General features: G+C 40.5%; 1 protein-coding gene across 1 annotated transcript in view; it reads left to right on the forward strand.

The window, feature by feature from the left end:
- The first annotated feature begins 264 nt into the window (after nt 1-264).
- The window catches only part of LOC149140180 (U3 containing 90S pre-ribosomal complex subunit), a 219,902-nt gene continuing 194,908 nt past the window's right edge, over nt 265-25,258 (forward strand). Inside the window, exons 1-2 of the mRNA XM_089449120.1 lie at nt 265-1,091; nt 10,819-11,014. Coding sequence (XP_089305246.1) covers nt 734-1,091; nt 10,819-11,014 — 554 coding nt within the window. The 5' untranslated portion in view covers nt 265-733. The remainder of the gene's footprint in view (nt 1,092-10,818; nt 11,015-25,258) is intronic.

Raw genomic sequence — 25,258 nt, forward strand, 5'->3', positions numbered from 1 at the left:
CTCAATTAAAAAAACAAGCCTTTGCAAAACACCTCAATTAAAAAAACAAGCCTTTGCAAAACACCTCAATTTCCATAGAAACTTCCACCACTAAACTGAATCAAACACTTATCAACTATTTTAATTTATCATGAAATAAATATTTTTATGCTTATTATTAATGCCAACATTTTAAATTTACAAAACTAGAGTATCATAAACTAAACAAAGAATTAAACCACCAAAACCCTATATAAACCCTGAACACTCCGACAATGGTGTTAATCCGATAGGGTTTGATTCCCACTTAAGTACTGTGTTTGAACTCACCACATGGTCATGTGCGTGTATAAGCGGTAAACCCCCAAAAATAACAAACACAGATGTCAAGAATCAGATGCCATTCGAGGCATTCCGGTTCTAACGTTACTATTCCTTTCCGTGGAGAAATTATGCTGACGCAAATTTTTTAGAAGGTTGCAAATTTGATATGAATGTTGCTTCTGTCTGTGTTGCAATTTTGAACTTTAATCTTGTTAACAGTAAATGACAGCCATCGTCGCAGCGTAAATACTTTTGTATACGATGTGCGTACGAGGGGACTAGGCTTACAGCAGCTGGCAAATATTGTCACAGCGTAAATACTTTTGATTACGATGTGCGTATGAGCGTACTAGGCTTTCAGCAGCGGGCAAAACATAGAAACAATTAGCAGGTTGCGAAACTGGTTCATAGAGGTCGTAGCCTTTTGACGATGGCGAAGAAGATGGTCCGCAAAGACAGCAAACATTCTCACAAAAAAAGGTCCGCTAAGGCTACGAATCCATTCTCTAAAATAAAAAAATTCAAGAAAAACAAGCCTCAGAGACTTCAAAATGGACAAGAAGAAGAAGCAGCCCTATCCACTCAGCATAAGTTGTTCAAAGACAAAGATAAAACAAGACCGACTGTAAAAGCTGGTCACAAACCTGCAAAACAACAGGTTGCTGCTGCTGCTGACAAGGGCAATGTGGAATTAGGCAGTTCCGGGGAGCAGTTAGATTGGTTTATCAGTGCTTTCCAAGCTGCCACTGGAACACAACTTTCGTCTCTGGAGTTGCAAGAAATCCCAGGTAGCTTACAAAGCTTGCTAATTAAACTGTAGGAAGTTTTTATTTATTTACTCAAATAAATTAGCAGTCTCAATAGTTTTTCCCCTTCTGACTGCACCTCATAGACTGGACTTCCTTCTGTTTAGGTGCCATGCCTGACGCGTTTGTATTCCGTCAACATTGCACTTATATCTTCCTTCATGTTAGTATCACGTCTAAGGTATTTTTTATCCCTTTGAAACTCATGTCATGCACCTTGGCCTTATCCCTTTGGAACTCATGCGCGGTAAACCATACAAAAATGGAACCTTAAACAGCCTAATAATTCGTCAACCTCACCAGCGACCCAACGAGAAGTTTGCAATGTTATGTAGTTTAAATGCATTTTGGCACATGAGTTGCAACGTTGTTGCAGGTGCCATGACTGAAGGGTTTTCATTCCACTACCTTAGATTCATCTTAACCCTAGTCTCGATTCATCTCAACCCTATATCTCTATCTATAAAGGGTAAAGGGTTAAGTGGGATTTTTTGTTGTTGGTATTTTTAACTTCTAATTTTTTATCTATTCAAATGAAATAAATTCTTGAAGATTTATTTTCTTGGTATTGGTAAGACTTCAACTTTTTCATTGCAACTTTTTATAACTTGTATTATTTTTCATTGCAACTTTTTATAACTTGTATTATTATTATTTTTAATTGAATAGAGTTTATTTTATTATTATTTTTTAATACAATGTTATCTAATGCCCTAACTTAATGTGACAACATCTCCCATACTCCCCATACTGGGCTATAGGCTGTAGAGTACCTCTTGGTGCAATCAAAATTGCTCAATGTGCAACCCAGGACTTACCAAACTCATGCCATTTAGTGTGGTAAGCCACAAAAATTGAACCCTGGTTGACAGCTTAATACTCCACCAAGCTCACCAACACCCAAGTTGCAATATGTATTTTGGCACAGGAGTTGTTGCAGAGTCATGTTGTGGAAAGATGTCTTATAATGTTGTAATTAATGGTTCTACCTATATTATTGGAAACTTGACCAGGGGACTTGTTACTTGTTCAGTTTCCATTCGAGTTCTTCAGCCCATTCAATCTGGACACTATATGAGTGAATTACAAATGGATTCCATATTCATGACTTTCGTTGGGACGGGGGAAGGATGAGGGCAAGTTCACGTTTCTTATACCCATCGATCCCTAGTTTTTGTTCTCTTCCCGTTTCTGTTTTTGGTAACATAGAACTCTACCAATCTTACTTATTGCCTACACCCCATGTAAGAAGTTTTCCTTGATCCATCTGGGATGTTCACTGTTCGTGTGTTCTAATAAGGCTCAGTGATAGATTGACACAGTCGGCAACTGTTTATATGTTTTGCGTCTATACTTTTGCATTCTAGATTGGGTCCATCAAATTAAAAAACGTGCATGCATGCCATGACTGGTTATAAAAAAGTGGCACATATGACAACATTGGTATTTTTCCCTAAAAGCAGTTCCATAGAAGCATATGACTGATTCTATTTGTACTTTGGAGAGACTGCATGGTTTAATCATAATGTAGCTGTCTTTTGTTATATTGAAGGTACTTTACCATATTGCTATCAGACTTCAATGACCATGGCTGAAGATATTGAACATAGGAAACATGGCATAACTGAATGCACCAGTTATATTTTTCCTTTCAGAAGATGGCATTAGTACCGCAAGTCTGGTTATGATTATGTGTCCTTGCTAAAAGAGTACAGAAAAACAAGAATTCTATTGACTAGAATCTTGATAGGATAAAATTGAAAAATGTAAAAAGCAAAAAAAACAATAAAAAGAGAATACTTTAAAGAGCAAGACCTAGATCCGAAGCCACTCTGTTTAGTGGGCGAACCCTCCAAAATGCTGAGTAAGTATCCAACTCCAAGTATCCTTAGATGTTAGTGTCACGTCTAAGGGTTTTTTTATTCCATCAATGTCGCCCAAGTTGCAACTCAGGATTTGCACATTGGCTTTATCCCTTTGAAGCTCATGTCATGCACCTTGGCCTTGTCCCTTTGAAACTCATGCCATTTAGGTGGTAGACCATGACAGAAATGGAACCTTCTTAAACAGCTTAATAATTCATTAACCTCACCAGCGACCCAACAAGAAAATGCATTTTGGCACAGGAGTTGTTGGAGTTGTTGCAGATGCCATGTCTGATGGTTTTGTATTCCACTAGCCTAGATTCATCGTAAACCTATATCTATCAAGGGTGGAGTGGGATCTCTTTTTAGGCATTTTTAACTTTATTTTTATTTTTATTTAATCTGCTTAATGGAAATAAATTCTTGAAGATATTTCTTAGTAATGGTAAGACTTACCTTCTCATTGTTCTTTTTTTGTGTGATTTGTATTATTATTATTATTTAACTAAGTAGATGTTATTTTTTATTATTTTTTAATATAGCGTTATCTAACATGCTAACCGAATGTGACATCTCCCCCCTTCTCATTGTTCTTTTTTTGTGTGATTTGTATTATTATTATTTTTTAACTGAGTAGACTTTATTTTTTAATATAATGTTATCTAACCTGCTAACCTAATGTGACAACATCTCCCCAATACTGAGCTGTAGAGTACCTCTTGGAGCATTCAAAATTGCTCAAGGTGCAACCCAGGACTTGAACAAACTCATGCCATTTAAGTGTGGTAGCCTGGTAGGCCACAAAAGTTTAACCCTTGTTGATAGCTTAATACTCTGCCAAACTCAACAACAAGCCAACACCCAATTTGCAATTCTGCTATATATTATAAAGGTATTTTGGCACAGGAGTTGTTGCAGAGTCATGCTGTAATTCCCCTTAGGGAAAAAATACTTTTAGGGCTGGAAATGACAAGATTCATATTCTAAATATTATCACAATGGTCTTTCAATTTTGCAACCACAAACAATATTGAATGCAATAAGACAGTGTAACCATTATTCAACAGTTCTTTCACATGAAACTAATCCAGCAATACATAAGGAGTTTAACTTCACACTTCATAGTTTTCCCAGTTTCACACTACAGTGTAAATTCACAACATTTTGCTATTACATTAGCTAACCCTACTGGCCTAAAATTTCTGGGTCTGACCTTCAACCAGCCTTTGCTACTCTTCGCTGCCAACAGCCAGACTTCATAGGGCACAATTCGTTGCCACAGAACTCCTTGAAGAGGGTTATAGAATGATGCCGCTGTTCTTGAATCAGCCTGAATCTGCCCCAACTGATCCTCACTGCACAGACCGGGCCTCAAGAGATTACACGACTGCGCTTGCCACAAGGAGATGCCCTTCAGGAACCCTACGTTGCCTCAGGAATTGCCATTAAGATGGGCCGCAGACTCAGGGAGAAGGTATCAGGAGTATTTTATTGCCAATTAGTTCCTTAGACCCACAAGAAACACCTCTGCCGCCTTAGATAAGGTTCACTGCCCTGTTGGTGTAAACTCTCCTTCAAGTCAGTCGCAGACTCAGAGAGGGCCTCCCCTGCTGCTATGATTTATCCTCCCTTAAACAACTTCGGTACCACAGAAATCTCCTTCAAGCTGGCCACATGCCTCAGATAAGGATGTATTCTTCCTTGCTGCCACAGAACAGGCCCATGCTGTTACGGGTTTAGTTCTATTTGCTGCCCAGAAATCTTCTTCAAGTTGGCCGCATGCCTTAGATAAGGATGTATGCTTCATCGCTGTCCTAGAACAGGCCCACACTTTCACAGATTTAGTGTTATTCGCTGCCCAGACAACCACAGAACCTTGCTGTCACAGATTTGCTTCCTTAGAATCCTTGATTACGACAAACAGATGGATTGTGCCTCAGAAATTATGTTAACAGAGTGGAGAGAAGGGATTGGCTAGGGTGGAATCTTTCACCAAGGAAACCAATCAGGAAAAAGTTGCCTTAAAACCCTCCAAGAGCCTCAGCTGACAAATAAAATGATTCACAATCCATGATGAGAAAAATGCTTCTTCACTTTCCTTTTTATAGATTCCCTTTGGGGTCTTCCCTCCTAATTTTAATTTGAGGGGCTAACAAGTTTCCCTCCATTTTGCCCCAAATTTGGCTTTTTCGACAAGTTTTCCTCCAATTACCCTAATTTACCCAATGTTACCTCAGTAACATTGAATAATGAGTTTCCCCTTTTACAAATAACTATAGTCTATGGGGTTGGATAGGCTACTTTGTCCTCCCTTGGGAAATTTTATTAGAAGAGGACATTACAGTCCCCTCGTCTTGACATTGTTTGCTCTCAAGCAATTGCAAATTCGGGTGTTGCAAAATTTGTTCTTCCCATGTGGTGTCCTCTTCAGGCAAGTCCTTCCACCTAATGAGATATTCTAAGATCATTTTGCCCCTTATTCTTCTCTCTCGAATTGCCATGATTGCCTCCAGAATGGATTGTAGCTGCCATTCCTCGTCCAAAGGGGGTAGCTCAGCGGCAGTAGTAACCTACTGGTCGACGACCTTCTTAAGGAATGATACATGGAAAACAATGCGAATTTTGCTTCCTTATGGCAGCTCCAACTCATATGCTATTGGACATTGGGTTCAATGCTCCCTGAGTGTTTCATGACATGGACTGATCACCTCTTGTGGACCCTTATCTCTGGCGATGTGATCGTTGACTAACATTTGCGGGTTTTGGTCTAATGGCAATCGTAATTTCCAACAATTGGTATTAGATCAGGTTCCTTGTGTATTAGACTAATAGTTGGAAGGTAGACTTCGTTGAATCATGGATTATCAAAGTGTACCTGTGCTAAGTACTGCAAACTTTCATGAATGGAGAGAGAAAGTGAAATCTGAACTGATAGCTTGTGGACCTGATGTCTAGAAGTTAGTATGCGAAGGATATAGTAAAGATTCCCCCTCTATGCAAGAACAACAGTGGAATGCTCAGGGAAAATGTGCAATTTCTAACAATCTTCGCAATATGGATCTTGAGACGGTTATATATCTCAAATCTGCAAAAGAAATCTGGGATAGGTTGCAGGCTTGCAACTCATGCATGAAGTAGATACTAGTAGCAACAATATAGAAAAGGAGAAGAAAAAGAGCAAGAAGAAAAAGGCCTCTTAGAAGGAAAGTGTTTAGTCTAACGAGACCTGTTTAGTTAGTGTGAATGTACTTGATTATCATGAGGAGAAGACAGATGAAAACCAAGCTAAGCTTGACTCAACATTGTTTGAGATAGAAAGACTTGAAATTGAAAACAAAGATCAAAAGAAACTGTTGCAAATATGTGATGAAAGAGAGCATGACTACAAGGAACAAATTATTAGCCTAACACAGTTAGAAGAAGCTAAAAGAATAGAAGAGGTGATGAACAGTCGGCTAAAGGAGAGAGAGGAACAGTGTGAAAGATTAGAGGCTGAGATTGTCTCAGCTAGAAGTGAGCTAGATAAAAAGAACAAACAACATGAAAGGTTGGAAGAAAACAATAGTAGCTCAAAGGCAACCACAAAAGATGATAATGTGGCTCTAAAAAGGCCTATAGAAGAAGGTAACAACAACATGATTAGTAGGGAAACAAACAAAAACAAGCAGCAAAACTAGAAGCAGAAGAATGAAACAAAGAGAGTCTACTTTGCAAGATGCAATGTACTCGTAGAGGTGAGCTTAGAAAGCTTGCCAGATTTCAAAGGAGGAAATTTGTCTCATGCTTCCATTGCCATAAACCTGGACATATAGCAGCGGAATGTAAGAGTAATCAAATCAAAACTAATCAACAAAAGGTGCAGCAGACAAGAAGGTATCCTCAAGCAAACAATTGAAGAAGGTTCCCTACAAGGATATCATCAACAATTGGGTGCACAAATACTTTTTATGGCTATTGTTATTTGTGCAATGATTTTGGACATAAGGCTATTGATTGCAAACTGTATGCAAAGAAGAATATGAGCACAAGAAAACATAAGTATATCCCTTCATTTCTTGGCCATACAAGATGCTATTTAAGTAGCAACCTTGGCCACAGGGCCAAAGATTGCAAGCTGCCCTGTATCTTAAAGAAATATAGATAGAAGGAAAAAGTCACTCAGAGTAGATCAAACATTGAGTCAGAAGAAAATGCATACAGCAAAAGGCAGACCACTAAAGTTTGGAAAAAGAAGAATGGACAACCAGTTACTTCAATGAAGAGTTGAAGTAAGCTTGGCCTCAGGTGAGATGATCAAGAAAACAGAGAAGAATTCAACCATCATGAAGTTAGAGCAACAGTCATGAAATGTGAAGTCTCTCAAGGGGAGAGCAACCCCTAAAATGTCTTGGAAGAGATAACATATATAGTGAGACCAAACTTGCACATGAGGAAGTTGAATCCATGTTGTGTGCGATACAAGTTTTGTGCCCTTGTTGCAACATATGTGATGACAATCCCAAGCTTATGGTGGAGAAGAAGTATGAGATTGGGGACGTTATTAGGCGAGGAATGACGGGAGTAGTGCACAAGTGCACTCACAGGACAATCCGAGAAGAATTCGCTTATAAAAGGATGCCCATTACCAAGAATGCATAAAATGAGATTAATATGCTCAAAAACCACTTATTCGGCGGAGACTCAGGAATCTTGAGTATAAAAGCCTACTACTTCAGGGAGAAACACAGTTGTCAAAGAATATCTACATTATTTTAGAGTTTTGTGATGGAGGAAATCTCCAACATTTTCTCAACAAGCATGGCCATGGTATTCTATCTCAGAGACACCACCAGAATAATCCACTCTCTTGTCCAATCCCTTAAATTCTGCTAATGGCGGAAAATCATTCACAGAGATGTAAAACCATCCAGTATTTTTATAGCAAACACTGTAAATTCTTCTTCATGGGTTGTTAAACTTGAAATTTTGATGTGGCCATTTGGAAAGGTAATTGAACTATGGTTATGGATAACGTGGGGACATTGGGATATTTTGCTCTAGAGATGTTGTGCTGAAATGAGTATTCGTACGAGGTTGATATTTGGAGCGTGGGAGTTGCGTTGTATGTTCTTCTATGTGGGAAGAAACCTTTTGATGCGAAGAATGAGGACGCTAAGAACATTTATGAGAAACTGCAAAATACAGAGCCAAATTTATGTAGCGGTGCATGGAGCTCCATATATGATTCTCTGAAGGAACTCGTTGTTGGCATGTTGTAGAAGGACCTGAAGCAACAAAGTGCAAGGAATTCGGTTGACATAACTGAAATCGAGAACAAGCAGCCAAAGAAGTTCTAAGGGTTTAGGGGGGTTTGCGGTTGGGAAAACCGTTGAGCGAACCAAAGGGCCTATTGTCACCTGAAGTATACACCTAAGGCGCAATGCTTAGAGTAGGGGTTGCCACTATGATCCCTACTCACTTCGTTTAAGCGATCTCCTAAGGAGGCTAAGGGGGGTAGTCCCTAAAGGTGAAAATGGACGAGGAACTCGTTGAGGATCAACAATTATAGGAGATACAGATGAATATATTAGCAACTTGATTTAAGGTTATTTGGCAAGTAAGATTATTGAGCATAATCCAATAGATTAGATTAGATCTTTGAGATGTGTTAGTGAAAGACCAGTGCCTTAAGTGCTCGAATTGGATTAAACACTTGCACAACAATGATAAATGTATCAAGTTACCAGATAGACTAATGCTGCAAAGATGAATTAGCACCAAAGACAAAAGAGATGAACAAATGCAAGGATAATAAATTATATCAATGTAAAACTTGCAACAATGCTTTCAATCTCAATTGCTAATGATCAAGATGAAATGCAAGGCCTATCTAGGTGAGATGCAGAATCTTGGTCAATTTTATTAAGATGCCTACTCTAAGTGAAAACCTTCTCCTCAACTCTTTTGAAGCAAGTCTCACCCAAGGTTGTAGAAAGAAGGTTCGAGGAAGGAGGCTATGGCCAGCCTCATTAACTCTACCTCCTCTTGCTTCTAACGACCCAAGTGCCTCTGTTCCTACAAGGGGTTGCCAACAAGAGAACTGCAAGGTCACTTGTTTTAACCTTTGAACAAGGGTCAAGTGTCTCAAGTTAGATGAAGAAGGTGGCCTTGAATTTCTATTCAACCAAGCTTAGGGTTGGAGGTAAATTTTAACCATGCAAGTCTAATCTAGAATGAGGATGCAAAATGATGATTTGTTTAAAACTATGAAAGGTGCTTCGATGTATAAAACCACTTGTAACCAAGATTATCAAGTGTTGCTTATTAACACAAGATTTCAAGATGCCAATAACGATTAGAGAGACATTTTCCTAACCCTTGCAACTTGGCCAATTACTACCTGGGAGAATAGAAGACAACTAGGATTTTTTGTTTGTTTGTTTGCTTGTTTATGTGAGTCCTGAGATGACTGCACGACTAACTTGTGGTTTGAGTAACTACGACCCAGGAGCATCTAAGCCGCCAAAATCACCCGGGGATCGCAACACGGAGTGCCTTAACAGAACACCTTGTCACTGTCTATTCTACGCGCCGTGGGCAAAAGACAACTAGGATTTTAACATAAACAACGGAAGCAAATTAAATCACACCAATTTCAATCACATGCACACAAGATTTCCACCCTTCAAATCAATTCTTCATTCAAATAACTTCAGAACTTACAAGGGCTCCCTTCCTGGGAAAATGGCCCACTGAAAATATGCAAATACAACAATAAACTTGGATTTTGACCCAGCTGATCAACCCTTGCTCTGTCCTTCGATCTGCTTGCTGATTTGGATCCTTTAGTTGCTGCCCCTTGCACTCTTCCTCAAACCCTGCACACTTTAATGGAAGTTCTTTTCCACCCAATCACTGAGATCTCACTGTCACTGTGTCTTGTGCTCAAGATGTGTCGTTATTGATTGGATCCACAACACTAATCTCCGAAGTGATTGACAGTTGAGATTAGATCTGAACATCACCTGAGATTAACAGTTGAGATTAATCTAATTCACTAATGCAAATAACCTTTGCATTTCATTAGATTAACTCACTTTATCTTTTAAATGTCAATTATCTAAATAATTGAAGTAATTGCTAAGGTTAAGGGTCAATTAGGTGACTTCCACTTGCCTGGACACTTAGGCCCGTGCAGAAGTACCTGTCTGTGCTACTAATATCAACACTCCCATGGTGATTTGAGTAGATGAGTTTGAACTCTCATTCTCTTAACTATTGTGTTTGAGAATCTGTATTTAAGGGACAATGAAACCGATCCATATCACAAATGTTTAAATAGTTTAATTACAGAAGGTTGATGGCTGGCATAAAATTTTATCCAATAGTCAATAAAGCAGTAATTTCAGTTTAGTAAAACTAGACGAGACTAAAGGCAGCTTGTGCTCTGTCAGATTGGCCACTTTCAACACCTTGATTTGTAGAACGGTGAAAAGTGTCCCACCAAATAATTTGCTCTGTTTTCATTATGTTTACATTGGTAGCTCTAATTTTGTAAGAGACAGATTTTAATCAGGACCAACTACACATATCTTTCCTTCAACTTAAGTACTTTAAATGAGTATATTGGTTGTCATGTTTAGATCAAAAATTATTCCAAATAGATATGGAGCCATGTCAATATCGTAGTAATATTTTTTTCTCATTCAAGAGGTTCATTATCAGATACAAGGAAGTATCCAAGCTTTTCTGTAGCTGAAGGCATTTCATATTGAATCTCATATTTTTTCTCTTCCTTGGAGGGGGTTTGAACTGGTAGGTAACTTTCATTTTCACTAATTTTCTTTTTTGATGCTGCATTGCAGAAAACAGTATGCTAGAACTATCAAACACAATGGACCACAATATTCAGAACCTGATGAAACATGTAAAGGCCATCTTTGGGCCTTCATGGGAAGAGGTTCTTTGTGAAGGGAACGTTGTTGAAGGAAATGTAGAAGCTGGATGTCCTGCTCTTCTTATAATCAGTAGCTCTGCCATACGATGTGTGGAAATTCTCAGGTTCTGTATTTAGTTAATGTACTTTGTTCTTTTGTATTGAGATTATCATAACATACCAATTTGTGGCAAACTGAAATTTACAGGCTTTGAAGTTGTTTTCAAGGTTCATTATTCTTGAATAAAGGCTTTGAGATGACTGCTTGAAAACCAATAAACCAAAAGAAACTTGCATCATAATTGGCAAAGAACATTGCTCTCCTAGGTATGCTGTTAATTTATGGTATGTTCTATGCTTAGAGCAATTTACTTCTTTTCTTCTTATTAGCCACAGATTAGCAATCATATATACATTAAGTAAAGTGCAGATAGAACATTAAACGATCGACGGCAAACAAGCCAAGACAAGAGACACCAGATGTGGCAGCTAGCCAGGGACAAACCCCAATGCGGGGAAACCCTTTGATCAATTCTTCTTTAATCTTCAATAGTTCAGTAGAGAGAGAAATAGTACAATATATCAGATCTGTAATTTTTATGACAGCAGTAAGAGATGCCCTAACCAGCACTTGCAAAGTGAATCAAATGATTCACAAATAGTCTAGGATCAACCTTAGACAACCCAGCCTTCAATGGAGATGAAGGACAGCCCGAAACAGCTCAAGAAACATGGTCAAATCTGGTCAACGTTCAGGCAGCCCTGCGGTCAGCCCTAACCAGATTTGCTGGTCACTTCGTGGTCAGTTCAGCCCTCCAAACAGCGGATATGAATTGCAGCTTGCTTGAGGGAGACTCCCCACACAAGGCCGTAGTCAAAGGAGGCTTCACGCTGGTCAATGCTGCCCTGTCTGCACCCTAAACAGACCTGCGTCCCGTCCTCTTGCTGCGTCCTCCTCTTATGCCTGCGTCCTTCTTCTTTTCCCTAGCTGCTCCTTTGTTAACCCAAACAAGAAAGGAGAGTGAGAGAAGAAGAGATGATGAGATGAGATGATATAATGACTCAACCTCTCATCTATTTATATGCAACGCTGGGCATGTGTGCCACACACTTAACTGCTGGCCGACCTTGACAATTTGTCAAGTAATTACAAATAAATTCATATCTCCATAAATACTTGTCGGAATCGGATGATCTTTAGATCAATCCTACACCTCTTGACAAGAGGAATCTAGGAAAAATATCAGCTGCCATAAATGAGGTGACCCACATGGAGTTTGGCCCTAGTTGCCAATTTTAACACTCCCTTTCAACTAGGGAGAACTTCATCTGCAATTCGTCTGACCGTCGCTACTATCCCAACCATCAAATGCACTGCCCTGCACAGCTTGGCCCTGTGCTGCTCTGCTCGAACTATGAAGAAGAAGAAATGATCGAGGATGTATCATACCATCCTCCACTGACTCGAAGTCAGTCTCAGAGTGTGTCATACCACTCTCACTGATCCCAGATTAGTATCATTGATCCCAGATCAATGGAGGTCATCCTAGCATAGGGAGTATGGTAGATACAACGATGCGTTCATCGATAGTACTACTAATGGTCCCTAACCCCATTTCCCTACTCATTGATAGGATGAGAGGTACTTCCCATGAGTCCCAAACTGCATGCGCAGGATGCCTCGACAGGAGAACTAATCACCCTGTCCACAGGAGAACGAATCATCTTGTCCAATAGTCGTCACAGGAGAACTAATCATCCTGGCCCACAGGAGAACTAATCATCCTGTTCCACAGTCGCCACGGAGAACTAATCATCCTGGCCTGCAGGAGAACTAATCATCCTGTCCTATAGTCGCCACGGAGAACTAATCATCCTGGCCCACAGGAGAACTAATCATCCCGTCCTACGGTCGCCACGGGGTGTCATAGGGGAAGGTTGAACCTTTCACCCTACACGTATTGCACCACTAGGGGATGGTGAGTCGCCTTGTGGTCGCATGTCGCTCCAAGAAGTACCCCGCCCCCTCAGAGCTCCCAAAGCTCAATACATCATACTCGACCCTCATAAGAGGGTCCCTGAACGACACCAAGTCGTTCTCGGAAAGTCAAGAATTTGACCTTTCCCAGGGGCTTCGTCAAAATGTCGGCGACTTGTTCATTTGTACCGATATGTTGGAGCCTTATTGCTCCCTGCTGCACCATATCCCGAATATAGTGGTACCTGATATCGATATGCTTGGAGGGATCATGAAATACGAGATTCTCTGATAAACGAATCCCGCTTTGGTTGTCACACAGGATCATGGTGGTATCCAATGTAAATCCAAACAGCTCACTGAAGAGCTTTCGCAACTAGACTGCCTCACAAGAGGCCATACTAGCAGCAATGTACTCTGCCTCGACGGTGCTCAAAGCCACCGAATTCTGCTTCTTGCTCATCTAGGATATCGAGGCAGATCCAAAGAGAAACAGCACCCGGAAGTGCTCTTTCTGTCCACCACACTGCCTGCCCAATCAGCATTGGTATATCCAAGTAGTCTCACATCTCCGGTAGTGTATTTCAATCCATGAGTGATTGTGCCACGAAGATATCTCAACAAATTCTTAACACCAATCCAATGTGTGTGGTGAGGCTCAACCATATGTTGACTCAACGTGTTGACTGCAAAGCATATATCCGGACGGGAGTTCACCAAGAACATCAATGCTCGGACGAGTTGACGGTACTTGGTAGCGTTTCGTAAAACAGGTCCGGCAGCACTACCGCTTAACTTCTTGAAGTCAAGCTCCATCGGGGTAGTTACAGGGTTGCAGTCCACCATACCGAATCTCTTCAATATCTTCACCACATATTTTCCTTGAGATAGGAAAATCTCCCCTGGTTTCTGCCAGATTTCTAGTCCTAGGAAATAGTGCATCAGCCCTAGGTCCTTCATCTCAAACTCAGAAGCCAACTCCCTCTTACATTTGTGAATGAGAGGGTCTGCCCCTTTTAGAAAGCGGTTGTCAACGTACAGCACCAGCATGAGAGGATTGTCATCTACAACCTTAAAGTAAAGGTTAGGGTCGGCTTCACTCCTAGTGAAGCCTAGCTTCATCAAGTAGCTATCCATCCTCTCATACCACACTTGGGGTGCTTGCTTCAGCCCATAGAGGGCCTTCTTCAACATGCACACATGAGATTCTCGATCATGAATCTCAAATCCTTCGGGTTGCTCCACATAGACCTTCTCTTTGATCGAACCATGCAAGAACGCAATCTTGACATCCATCTAATGTAGGTTCCATCCTTGCGAAGCAACAAGATCTATGATCGAGCAGACGGTGGTATATCAGGTAACAGGTGCAAATATCTTGTCATAGTCTATACCTTCCTTCTGAGAGAAGCTACGAGCGACAAAACAAGCCTTATACTTTTCCGCACTTCCATCAACTGCATGCATTGTCTTGTAAAGCCATTTCGAAGTGACAACTGCTTTGTCTTGGGGTTTGGGGACCACATCTTAGACATCGTTTTTCATGATGGACTCATATTCCTCAGTCATAGCATCCTTCCATACTTGATGCTTGACAGCTTCTGCGAATGACGAAGGCTCATTTTGGATGATCGTGCTCATGATGGTCAAGTATCCTTAATATCTGGTTGGCTTCTTACTTTCTCGGAAGGTTCCCCTGGGTGCAACATGCCCTTCAACATCAAGTGTCCCCCTAAGCCATGAAGGCCTCTTCCTAGAAGAGGAGGGCTCTTGCGCAGGGGGATCAATAGGATCCATAGGTTCTTCCACATCGGGCATTGTCTCATCTTCCTTTTCCTTCGGTTCCCTGGTGTCAACTTCTTTAGATCCCCTTAGAGTAGGAAGATTGTCAACTTTGCTAAGAGTCATATCTTCGTCAATGGTGACATCATGGCTAATTTAGACTTTCCTTTGACGAGCCACATAGATTCTATAGCCCATAGTATTTTCGCTATAGCCCACGAAGATTCCTTTCTTTCCAGATGCACCCAATTTATTCCTTTTCTCCTTCGGCACATGAAAATATACAGGCTTCCAAAAATTCTAAAATGAGATACGTCAGGTTTCTTACCAGTGAACATCTCTTCGGGAGTCTTGGAACCCAATGCTTGATGAGGGCATCGGTTTTGTACATATATGGCGGTATTTGCAGCTTTGGCCCATAGAAACTTCGAAAGTCTTTGATCATGGAGCATAGCACAGATAGCTTCCACAATCGTACGATTCTTCCTTTTTGCCACACCATTATGCTCAGGAGTATATGGTGTAGTAGTCTCCCTCTTAATGCCAGCCTCTTTGCAAAAGTCATGAAACTCATTGGATTCATACTTAGTCCCATTATCAGTCCTTAAGATCATGATCTTCTTTTCGGTTTGAATCTCGATCAAGGCTTTGAAGTGATGAAACCAGGAGAACACTTCATCCTTCTTTTTCAAGAAGTATATCCAAGTCTTGCGAGAATAATCATCTGTAAAAGTGAGGTAATATAAATATCCTCCCAAGGACTTCATAGGCATCATACCGGATATGTCTAAGTGAACTAACTGCAATATATCGGAGGTCTTGCTTTGGCTTGAAGGGAATGGTCCCCTTTTGAGCTTTCCTTCGGCACATCCCAGACATACACCTTCTTGCTCTAATATGAACTCGGGCATCTCGGTCACCATTTTTCTCACATCGGGTAGAGATTTATAATGAAGGTGAGCAAACCTCCGATGCCATAGTTCAGAGTGAAGAGATGTGTCACAAGACATGACACCCAGCGGACTTCCTCCGACCTGATATAATGAATCAACTCGAAACCCAAGAGTGAAAGCATCTTTGAAGTTCTTTTTCCATGCACGTACCTTTCCATCGATGAAAGCCACCTTGTAGCCTTTGTCTTCCATTGCTGAAATGGACACCAGGTTCTTTTTGAGATTAGGTACATATAATACTTATTGTAAATGAATTGTATTTCTCTGATTCAATTGAAGAGTGACATTCCCTATGCCTTTCACGGGATATTTTGAGTTGTCCCCAAGAACAATTTCCAGGTTGGTCTCCTTCTCTATCAGATTAGAGAGAGCTTCTTTGTAACCAGTGAAGTGCCTTGAGGCACCACTATCAATAAGCCAATTTCCCAGCGAGTCCGGGGGAGCAGTAGTAGAGAGGGCCACTGGTAGATAATATTCATCTTGCTTATTGTTAACAACGTTAGATTCATACCTGGAGTTTCTTGCCTTCTTGAAGGGTTGTCCTCTTCCTTGATTTCCGACATTTCTTTTACCTCTGCCATTGGACCTGCCATTCCTTTGATTGCCTTGAGAGTGATTTTGATCATCGTCATGGTGTGAGTCCCTTTTATCAGGGCACTCCCTCGCATAGTGGCCCATTTTGCTGCAAATGTAACATCGACTTTTTCTTCCACCTTTTGGTCCAGCCTTTCCTTTGGATTTAGCCCCAGAATTGTTTCTTCTTTTAGCATGAGAAGAAAAGGTAGAGGGATGGTCTTTAAGTGCGGGCATTTCTTGCTCTTCCATCTTTTGAATGCATCTTGCCATCAATTCCTCAAATCCAGGAATTACATTATTGTTGAGAAGAGTAGTCCTGAATATATACCATTCAGGTGGCAATCCTCCAAGAGTTGTGAGTGTCATTTCCCTGTCAGGAACTACTTCCCCAATAGATAGGAGATCATTCTTGATCTCGGTGATCCTTAAGAAATATGCTTGCATACTCTCATCTTTGCCCTTCTTAATTTTCTTCAGCTTATTTCTAAGGAACAAAACTTGATTTGCATCATTAACTTTAAATAAACTCACCAGTCTATCGTAGATTTCCTTGGAGGTGGTCAGCTCGGAAACATAGGCCACCAGGCGCTTGTCGATAGAGTCCCGGATGATCTTCCTTGCTTTGACTTCTCCCTTGGTCCACTTGCTTCTAGCAACAACAGGGTATGCACTTGATGGAGGCTCAACGATTCTGCCTCTCACACGGTCCAACACTTCCTGCTCTTCCAATGTTAGATCGAGAGACATCTTCCACTCGTGATAGTCAAACTTCTCACGGAGTTTGCCTTCAACGGGGAAGTGTGCTGAGGACCCCATGACTTCTTTAAGATTGCTTCAACAGCCTTCGATGATTGCTCTTGCTCTTGCTCTTGGTTGGGCTTTGTTTTCACCTCTGCTTTGATACCATGTTAATTTTTCTATGCTTAGAGAAATTTACTTCTTTTCTTCTTATTAGCCATAGATTAGCAATCATATATAGATCAAGTAAAGTGCAGATAGAACATTAAACGATCGACAGAAAACAAGCCAAGACAAGAGACACTAGATGTGGCGGCTAACCAGGGACAAACCCCAATGCGGGGAAACCCTTTGATCAATTCTTCTTTAATCTTCAATAGTTCAGTAGAGAGAAATAATACAATATATCAGATCTGTAATTTTTATGACCGTAGTAAGAGATGTCCTAACCAACACTTGCAAAGTGAATCAAATGATTCACAAATAGTCTAGGATCAACCTTAGACAACACAACCTTTAATGGAGATGAAGGACATCCCGAAACAACTCAAGAAACATGGTCAAATCTGGTCAACATTTAGGCAACCCTGCGGTCAGCCCTAACCAGATTTGCATTGGTCACTTCGTGGTCAGTTTAGCCCTCCAAACAGCGGATCTGAATTGCGGCTTGCTTGAGGGAGACTCCCCACACAAGGCCGCAGTCAAAGGAGGCTTCACGCTGGTCAACGCTACCCTGGCTGCACCCTAAACAGACCTGCGTCCCTTCCTTTTGCTGCGTCCTCCTCTTATGCTTGCGTCCTTCTTTTCCCTAGCTGCTCCTTTGTTAACCCAAACAAGAAAGGAGAGTGAGAGAGAAGAAGAGATGATGAGATGAGATGATATAATGACTCAACCTCTCCTCAATTTATATGCAATGCTAGGCATGTGTGCCACACACTTAACTGTTGGCCGACCTTAACAATTTGTCAAGTAATTACAAATAAATTCATATCTCCATAAATACTTGTCGGAATCAGATGATCTTTAGATCAATCCTACACCTCTCGGCAAGAGGAATCTAGGAAAAATATCAGCTGCCATAAATGAGGTGACCCACATGGAGTTTGGCGCTAGTTGCCAATTTTAACATATGCTAAACAGAACTAAATGCCCCCTATCTAAAGTGGCAGAGAATTGCAACAGGTAGTCACACAATGTTCTTCCCAAAAGTTCAATTTTTTTTTACCCTTAGGGTCTAAAGGAGCTGATTTATCCTTAACTCACTTTTTTGGGCTCACTTTTTTGGGGGAGGAAACCAAACTACATAAAGCTTACCATCATCTGGTCAACTTGCTTTTCTTTACTTGCCTGATTGCTTGTTGCTTTGATGTCTTGTGGCCACCTCAGTTCAAATTATTTGTCAATTAATGGTATTGATTTATGGCTAATAGGTGTTGAGTTTCTAGGGCACCTGCTAGAAATAAGTTTTTCTTCACCTAATAACTATTACAATGATCAATTAAACATTGGTTTTACATAGCAGTAAATTAAAAAACATTTAGGCAGCTATATAGAAGAAATCCATCAACTAATAAACATGAAATAACCATGAAACAATGAGACAAGAGACAAAAATTAGGCACACAGCCAGGGAAAAACCCACAAGGGGAAAACCCAGTTAAATTCTTCCTTATGAGAGATAGAGAGAGAGTTTCCAAATTCATCCATGCATCATTAATAACAATAGCAGAAACCAAACCAGTAACTAGAATCATGATGAAGTTCCATGTTAAAATACAAGTCCTTGAAATTTCGGCCCTCCCTAGAATTTTGGCCTCCTAAAATTTCGGCCCTGCTGTGATTTCCCTAGATCATAGATGCATAAGACCAAATTGATGTATCCAAATGAGGAGAAATGATCTCCTTTATATAGCCTTGAAGTGGGGGTCAAATGGTTGCCTCTTAGGGGCTCAATCGACCTAATAATTTTGGAGGCAAATATAAAAATTCAAATTTCTATTTATTTTTCAAAATGAAAATAATGACCATGACTACCATATTTTTCAACACTCCCTCTTAGCTAGGGAGGTGCTTTTCATTCTTTCTCTCAAGATCAATCTTTCCAATCAATCATAAGTCTCACAACCCACAACCTAAGGAAGAGATCACAAATACAAATCTTTCTCTCTATCAGGATCAATCTCCCCAACCAATTATAGGTCTCACAACCCAAATCCTAAGGGAGAGATCATCAGTTACATCAAGAGATCACAAATACAAATCTTTCTCTCTATCAGGATCAATCTCCCCAACCATTTATAGGTCTCACAACCCAAAGCCTAAGGGAGAGATCATTAGTTACATCATAAGGAAAGATACATAGCATCCATCTCAAAGCATTTCGCCAACCACGAGGTCTCATGGCACACAACCTAAGGGAGGAACCAACAAAGCATCACCCGGATCACACGGTCTCATCGCAAACAACCTACAGGAGGAATGATCAATGCATCTCCCGGACAACATTGTCTCACGACACACAACCTACAGGAGGAATCATCAATGCATCTCTCGAACAACATTGTCTCACGACACACAACCTACAGGAGGAATACATCTCGCGGACCACAAGGTTTCACAACACACAGCCTATAGGAGGAAAACATTGTAGAAAATCTACGAAAATTTGCAACTGCGCTAATGAACAATCTGAAAGCTAGTTTCTTTTCATTAGGACAAAAATTTTCTCTAATTATTTGCAGTGGAATAGGAACGGAAATAAAACACAGTTACACCAGTGTTACTTGGGAGCGGGAGCGGGAGTGACCATTTTCAGAAGCTCCCGGTTTAGGAGCGAATCCGGGAGCGATTTTTTAAAAATATATATATTTTTTATATTTTGATACATATATGTCAACAAAAACATGTAGAATGATGAATTAGATATAAAAAACATAAAAAAACATAGATTGATCATTGAACCATATCACATCAATCATCTAGATTCTAGAAATTATAATCTTCATCAACCATGTCCACAAGCTAGTAAAATACATATTACAACTGCAACATAATGAGTCTCGTGAATCATGATTCATCAAATTCAATCTTAAAGTTTAAACTTCAAGCTTTCAAAATTGAAAATTCAATATATAACATTTATCACCATTGATCACCAAAGTTGTACTTGTAAGCTAAGTTTAACGGTTAACCATTACAAGAAGTAATATCTTAGATATTTCTAAGTCCTAACTTCTAACTGTTAACATGAAATGAAATGTTATAAAATGAAACATGAATAATGAAATGAAATGAAACAACTTTAGTCTTTCACGAAGCATCATATTCATAATTCACAATCATTACCAATGAGTTATAATTGTCAACTTCAAACTTCAAATTTTCATTATCACAGTCATATATTGTTTACAAAAATTATCATTATGATATGAAAGAGTCAAGAGTCAAGAGTCAAGGACTCAAAACTCAACAGTTATGAAAACTAAAGTCTAATAGAAACTAGAAAAGACAAGTAAACTGTAAATCTACATGTGGCCCTTGCCACGAGAGTCTCCAGGAGTATAAGCAGGTCGTGGTGGTCTTCTAGGAGTCTCCCGCACAGACTGACGACTAGAACTAGAAGGCACATGCCCTCCACGTGAGGGTGTAGATGGAGGTGGCGACAACAAAGGAACAAGACTCGGACCTCGAGCACTACTGCTGGATGGTGGAGGTGGAGGTGGCATGGCTGCTGCAGCTGCAGTTGCTTCATCTTCATCCCTTATAAGTTCCTCTTCTAGTTCTTCAAGATGCACTATACCATCTTCCAAATTGTCATCCTCTGGGTGATTGTCCCAAATTCTATATGTGGGATCCTCATAAGCCCGATCACAGTAATGACTCAACAACCTCAAGTTGTAGTGCACATAAACCAAGCTTTCTGCTCGGTTTTCATTGAGTCTGTTTCTTTTCACACTGTGTATGAAGCTGTAGGTGCTCCAACACCTCTATGCAGAAGAAGTATTCACAACCTGTGATAGAACTTTTTTTGCCAATTTTGGCAAAAGTCCATGGCCGCCATATGTTTCCCACCATGTGAGAGCATCAAATCTGTCTCTGTCTTCCATTGCATGGAAGGTACCAAACAAACTAGTGCCACTGAAGTATCTGCCTATTTCAAGGCGCACAGCTGCACATTCCTCCCTGTCAGGTATCAACTTTTCCAATGCTTGCAAATATCCACTAGTTACCTCTGCATCTAAATGGGGTTTGGTCCTAATCCCACCCCCTGGTGCAGGTTGGCCCAACCAAGATGTAGAGTAGTATTTTGGCGTAAGGATATATGCCAAGCAATGTAGTGGAAGATTAAGTTTATTCCACCACACACACACAAAATCGTGAATCATTTTGTACAAGTTGGGATCTCTGTTATGAACAATATCTTTTATTTGCCCCAACATGGTATCCATCTGCTCATACACCTCGCCAATCACTGGTTTGTCTGTATCTGCAAACCGAATCATGTGATAAATGGGCTTGGTGAAATCCAACACTTGCCTCACACTTGTCCAAAACTGACCATCAAGAGTGGCCTCCTCCACCAGTTCAAAACCTTGCCTGTCAGCTGCATTTGTAGCCCTTTCCTTTAATACCTGCCAATGTGGACTTGATACCATGCTAGCCAATGACTCTCTTACCTTCGAAAGGCGCCTGAAGGTGAGGTAATAGCTACCAAATCTGGTCTTCGCAATCTTCAACAACTCCAATTTCGAGTGATTGCGGAAAAGGCCATGTGTATTGCTATGATTTGTAATAAATTTTATCTTTTGTTTGCCTTTCTTGTACAAATCACCAATCCATTGGTATTATGCATTTTTGTTCTTGACAACATCATGCATAAGAAGGTTCAATGTGTGAACCAAACATCCAGACCAAAATATGTTGGGGTATTTATCCTCAATAATTGCTCTCGCTGCCTTACAATTAGGAGCATTATCAGTGATGACTTGGATGACATTGTATGGCCCAATACGGTCAATTGTTTCAAGTAATGCTTCTGCAATGTTGATGCCGGTCCTGAACTTGTCTGAGTAATCATGTGCAGTTAGAAAGATGGCACCACTAACAGACACAGCAAGAACACTTATCAATGGCTTTCCTTTTACATTTGTCCATCCATCAGATATAATGGACACCCCATGGTTAGTCCAAGAACTTGTCATTCTATTCAAAGAATGTGATATTTTTTCTTTTTCATGATCAAGTCCAACGGTTCTTGCCTTGTCATACCCAGGGCTCTTGTATCCTTTAGGGGCATCATTTATGGCAGAAACCATTTCGTGCCAATAAGGTGAGCGAAGAACATTGAATGGTATCCCACATGCATAGAGAAACTTGTAAACCTTTGAATCCACATCATTCCTACACCCCTCATCAAGGAAATCTGATATGGTTCTATGCCTTAAACCTGATGACCTTGTGCCTCCATATCCACTGCCTTGGAAGGATGCTGAAGGAGTTCTTTGTGCTTGTGATTGTGAGCTTGGTTGAAAGAAACCCCTTGATTTTTTTGATTTGTATTGGGCTTCCTCCTCTTCCCTTATGTATTTGGCTCTATCCGCTGCTGACACCGCTGGACAAGTTTTGATTCCTATTTGTTTGTCTCCATCCCATGGCCTTTTCCCGCAGAGGTGTTTTCTGGCACGAGTGTATGAACCTGTGTAATCATTGTTGCAATGGGGGCAATGAAATTTAGTGGTTCCACCCCCTTTCCCTGCTTCAGGCCTGTTAACATATTTCCACAATGGGGTTTGGTCTTGTTTAGTTTTGTGAGAGTCATGTTCACCCTCCTCCAGCTCCTCCTCACCGGGGATTTCATCAAATCCACTTTCTCCAGCTTCTTCATCCCCCTCTTCATTTTGGCCCCTCCGTTTCCTACTCTCCAGCACCATAATAACCATAAAAGGGACCAAGAAGAGGAAAATCCTAAGAAATATAGCCAGGTCCATGATGTTTGATATTTGTAGGCTTTTGAATCTACAAATTAATTTAATTTATTTAGATTAATTAATTTAATAATTTTAATCTATTAATTTAATTTAGTTTCATAATTTTTTTACGAAATATAGTTAATAAACTACCTAAATTACTACATAACTAAATTAAACTAACTAAATTACTAAGTTACTTACCTCTTTGCAGGCTTGCTCTTCGCTCCTCGGCACTTGCTCCTCGCTCCTTTGCTCTTGCTCTGGCTCTCATTCAAGTGATAATGAAATGTTTGTTTGCCCCATTGGGCTCTTTTTTTTTTTTGTTAATTGGAAAACCTTTTCGCGTCCGCGGCTTTTTTTCTGCCGGATCGCTCCCGGAGCGAATTTTTAACGCTCGGAGCGTTCGCTCCCCAATCGCTCCTAAGCGTTAAAAATTCGCTCCGGGAGCGACGCTCCCAATGTCACTCCCTAAATTGGCAGGGAGCGCAAATTTTTTTATCGGGAGCGCGCTCCCGAGCCGCTCCCGCCTGGAGCGCGGATTGGGAGCGGGAGCGGGGGGGGGGGAGCGCTCCCTTGCAACACTGAGTTACACAAATAAAAACATAGTATTTTATTTTATTTTTTCTAGGAAACCAAATAGGAAAACCTTTTGCTTGTTCATTGATAGAAACTAAGCATTAGATCTCTTACAAATACAACTTGTTTCTATCTGAAAACAAACTTGTTTTCCTTCCTTGAACTAGGCTTGAAACCTTTGCAAGATTGCTGATCCCTATGTGGTCTCTATCAAACGCACACAAGACTCAACACACAAGCACCAACTTGTGCTCGCCACTGCCTTGTCTCACCAACTTGTGCTTACAAGGAAATGATCAAATTGTGCCTTCGTTCCTCCTTATAAGCACTTTGTTAGGTTATTACTGACAAGTTCTATTTGACGAAAGTCAAAATGTTGATTGACTAGTTAACAAAAGCTCAGTGGTTGTGTTAACTCGTCCTTCTTATAGTTTAGGAGCTTGACTCAATCAACTTGTCCTTCACCCAAAATAACTCGCACTGGAAGCCAATAAACTTGACCTTCCACTAATTAGCACTAGTCAACTACCTCTTGCATTCCTAACTTTTAGGAATTTGCCCTAAATTTTAGGAACTCGTCCCACTTTTTAGGAATTAGCTCCTAACTTATAGGAACTCGTGCATGTGAAAAGAAGAACTCGTTCTAGTCCTGCTGATTAAGGTACAAATAAAAGAAACCCGTTCTTGCTACTATTTTCAATAATCCCTCTTAGCAAGGAAGGTGTTTTGGAAGAACCTCGTCAACCTAAATCTGTCTCCAACACTACCACGTTCTCCGATGCTGCCGCTGCTGCCTCTGAACTAGAAGACTTCCTTGCTTTTTTCTGCGGTTGCTAATCTGAAGACCTGTTCTTTCCCACCATGCTCTGCGAGTCCACAATCTGCCACTATCAATGAGCACAACTCCATTTGTGTCATTGAACTTTGGCTCGCTGATCTGCCCACAAGCAGGCCTCTAGCTCCACTAAGAAGTCTACTTATTGGGTCTTCTGGATCTGCCCTCTTATCAGTGGTTTGGCCATCTGCAACCCACTGAATTAGGGCTTCACAACTCCTAACAACTCATTAGTCCTTCAATGATCATTTTACATGAGGACTTCAAGGACTGCTCACTTGTAAAGATTCTGGCTGCTCCAGAATGCTGCTCCTAGGGCACACAAATTTTCCCTCTCACTGTGACACATCAGCCCTATTGTCACTCTCCTCAGGGCCTCCAAAACTGCTCACACATAGTCATCTCTTTGACTGATCTAGGGCTTTCAAATCAACCACTAACAGTCCATACACTTACTATTCTTAGGCTGCTTTAGATCTCTGTCTAAACACCACTAGGACAATCTTCCACCTAGCAATCTCTCCTTGTCAAATACTTGACAGAACTCAGACCTCATGCATAGCCACTCTTTAAGAGGTCTTTGCACTCGTGGATCCATGAACTGCTACCCTAAAAAACTTTTAGGAGAAACCTAAAATACTATCTTTAGTGCCCCTTGACAACATACAATGACCCTACCTTGGTCCACAGTTGCACGCTGCTTTTGGATTGACTTTAAGCTTGACTGCCCACGCATTGCAACAGTCCTAGACTAGGGCATCTAAATCTGCTTTTCGAATCTGAAATCTGTTTGCTGGTCAATTTTGTTCACTGCTCCGATACCGTGCAGAAAATCCACGAAAATCTGCAATTGCGCTAATGAACAATCTTAAAGCTAGTTTCTTTTCATTAGGACACAAATTTTCTCTACTTATTTGCAGCAGAATAAGAACGAAAATAAAACACAGTTCACAAATAAAAAA

This window comes from Pinus tabuliformis, chromosome X, assembly GCF_031772625.1.
Source record: "Pinus tabuliformis cultivar Carrire ecotype Pingquan chromosome X, CPIR1, whole genome shotgun sequence".
NCBI classification, from domain to species: domain Eukaryota; kingdom Viridiplantae; phylum Streptophyta; class Pinopsida; order Pinales; family Pinaceae; genus Pinus; species Pinus tabuliformis.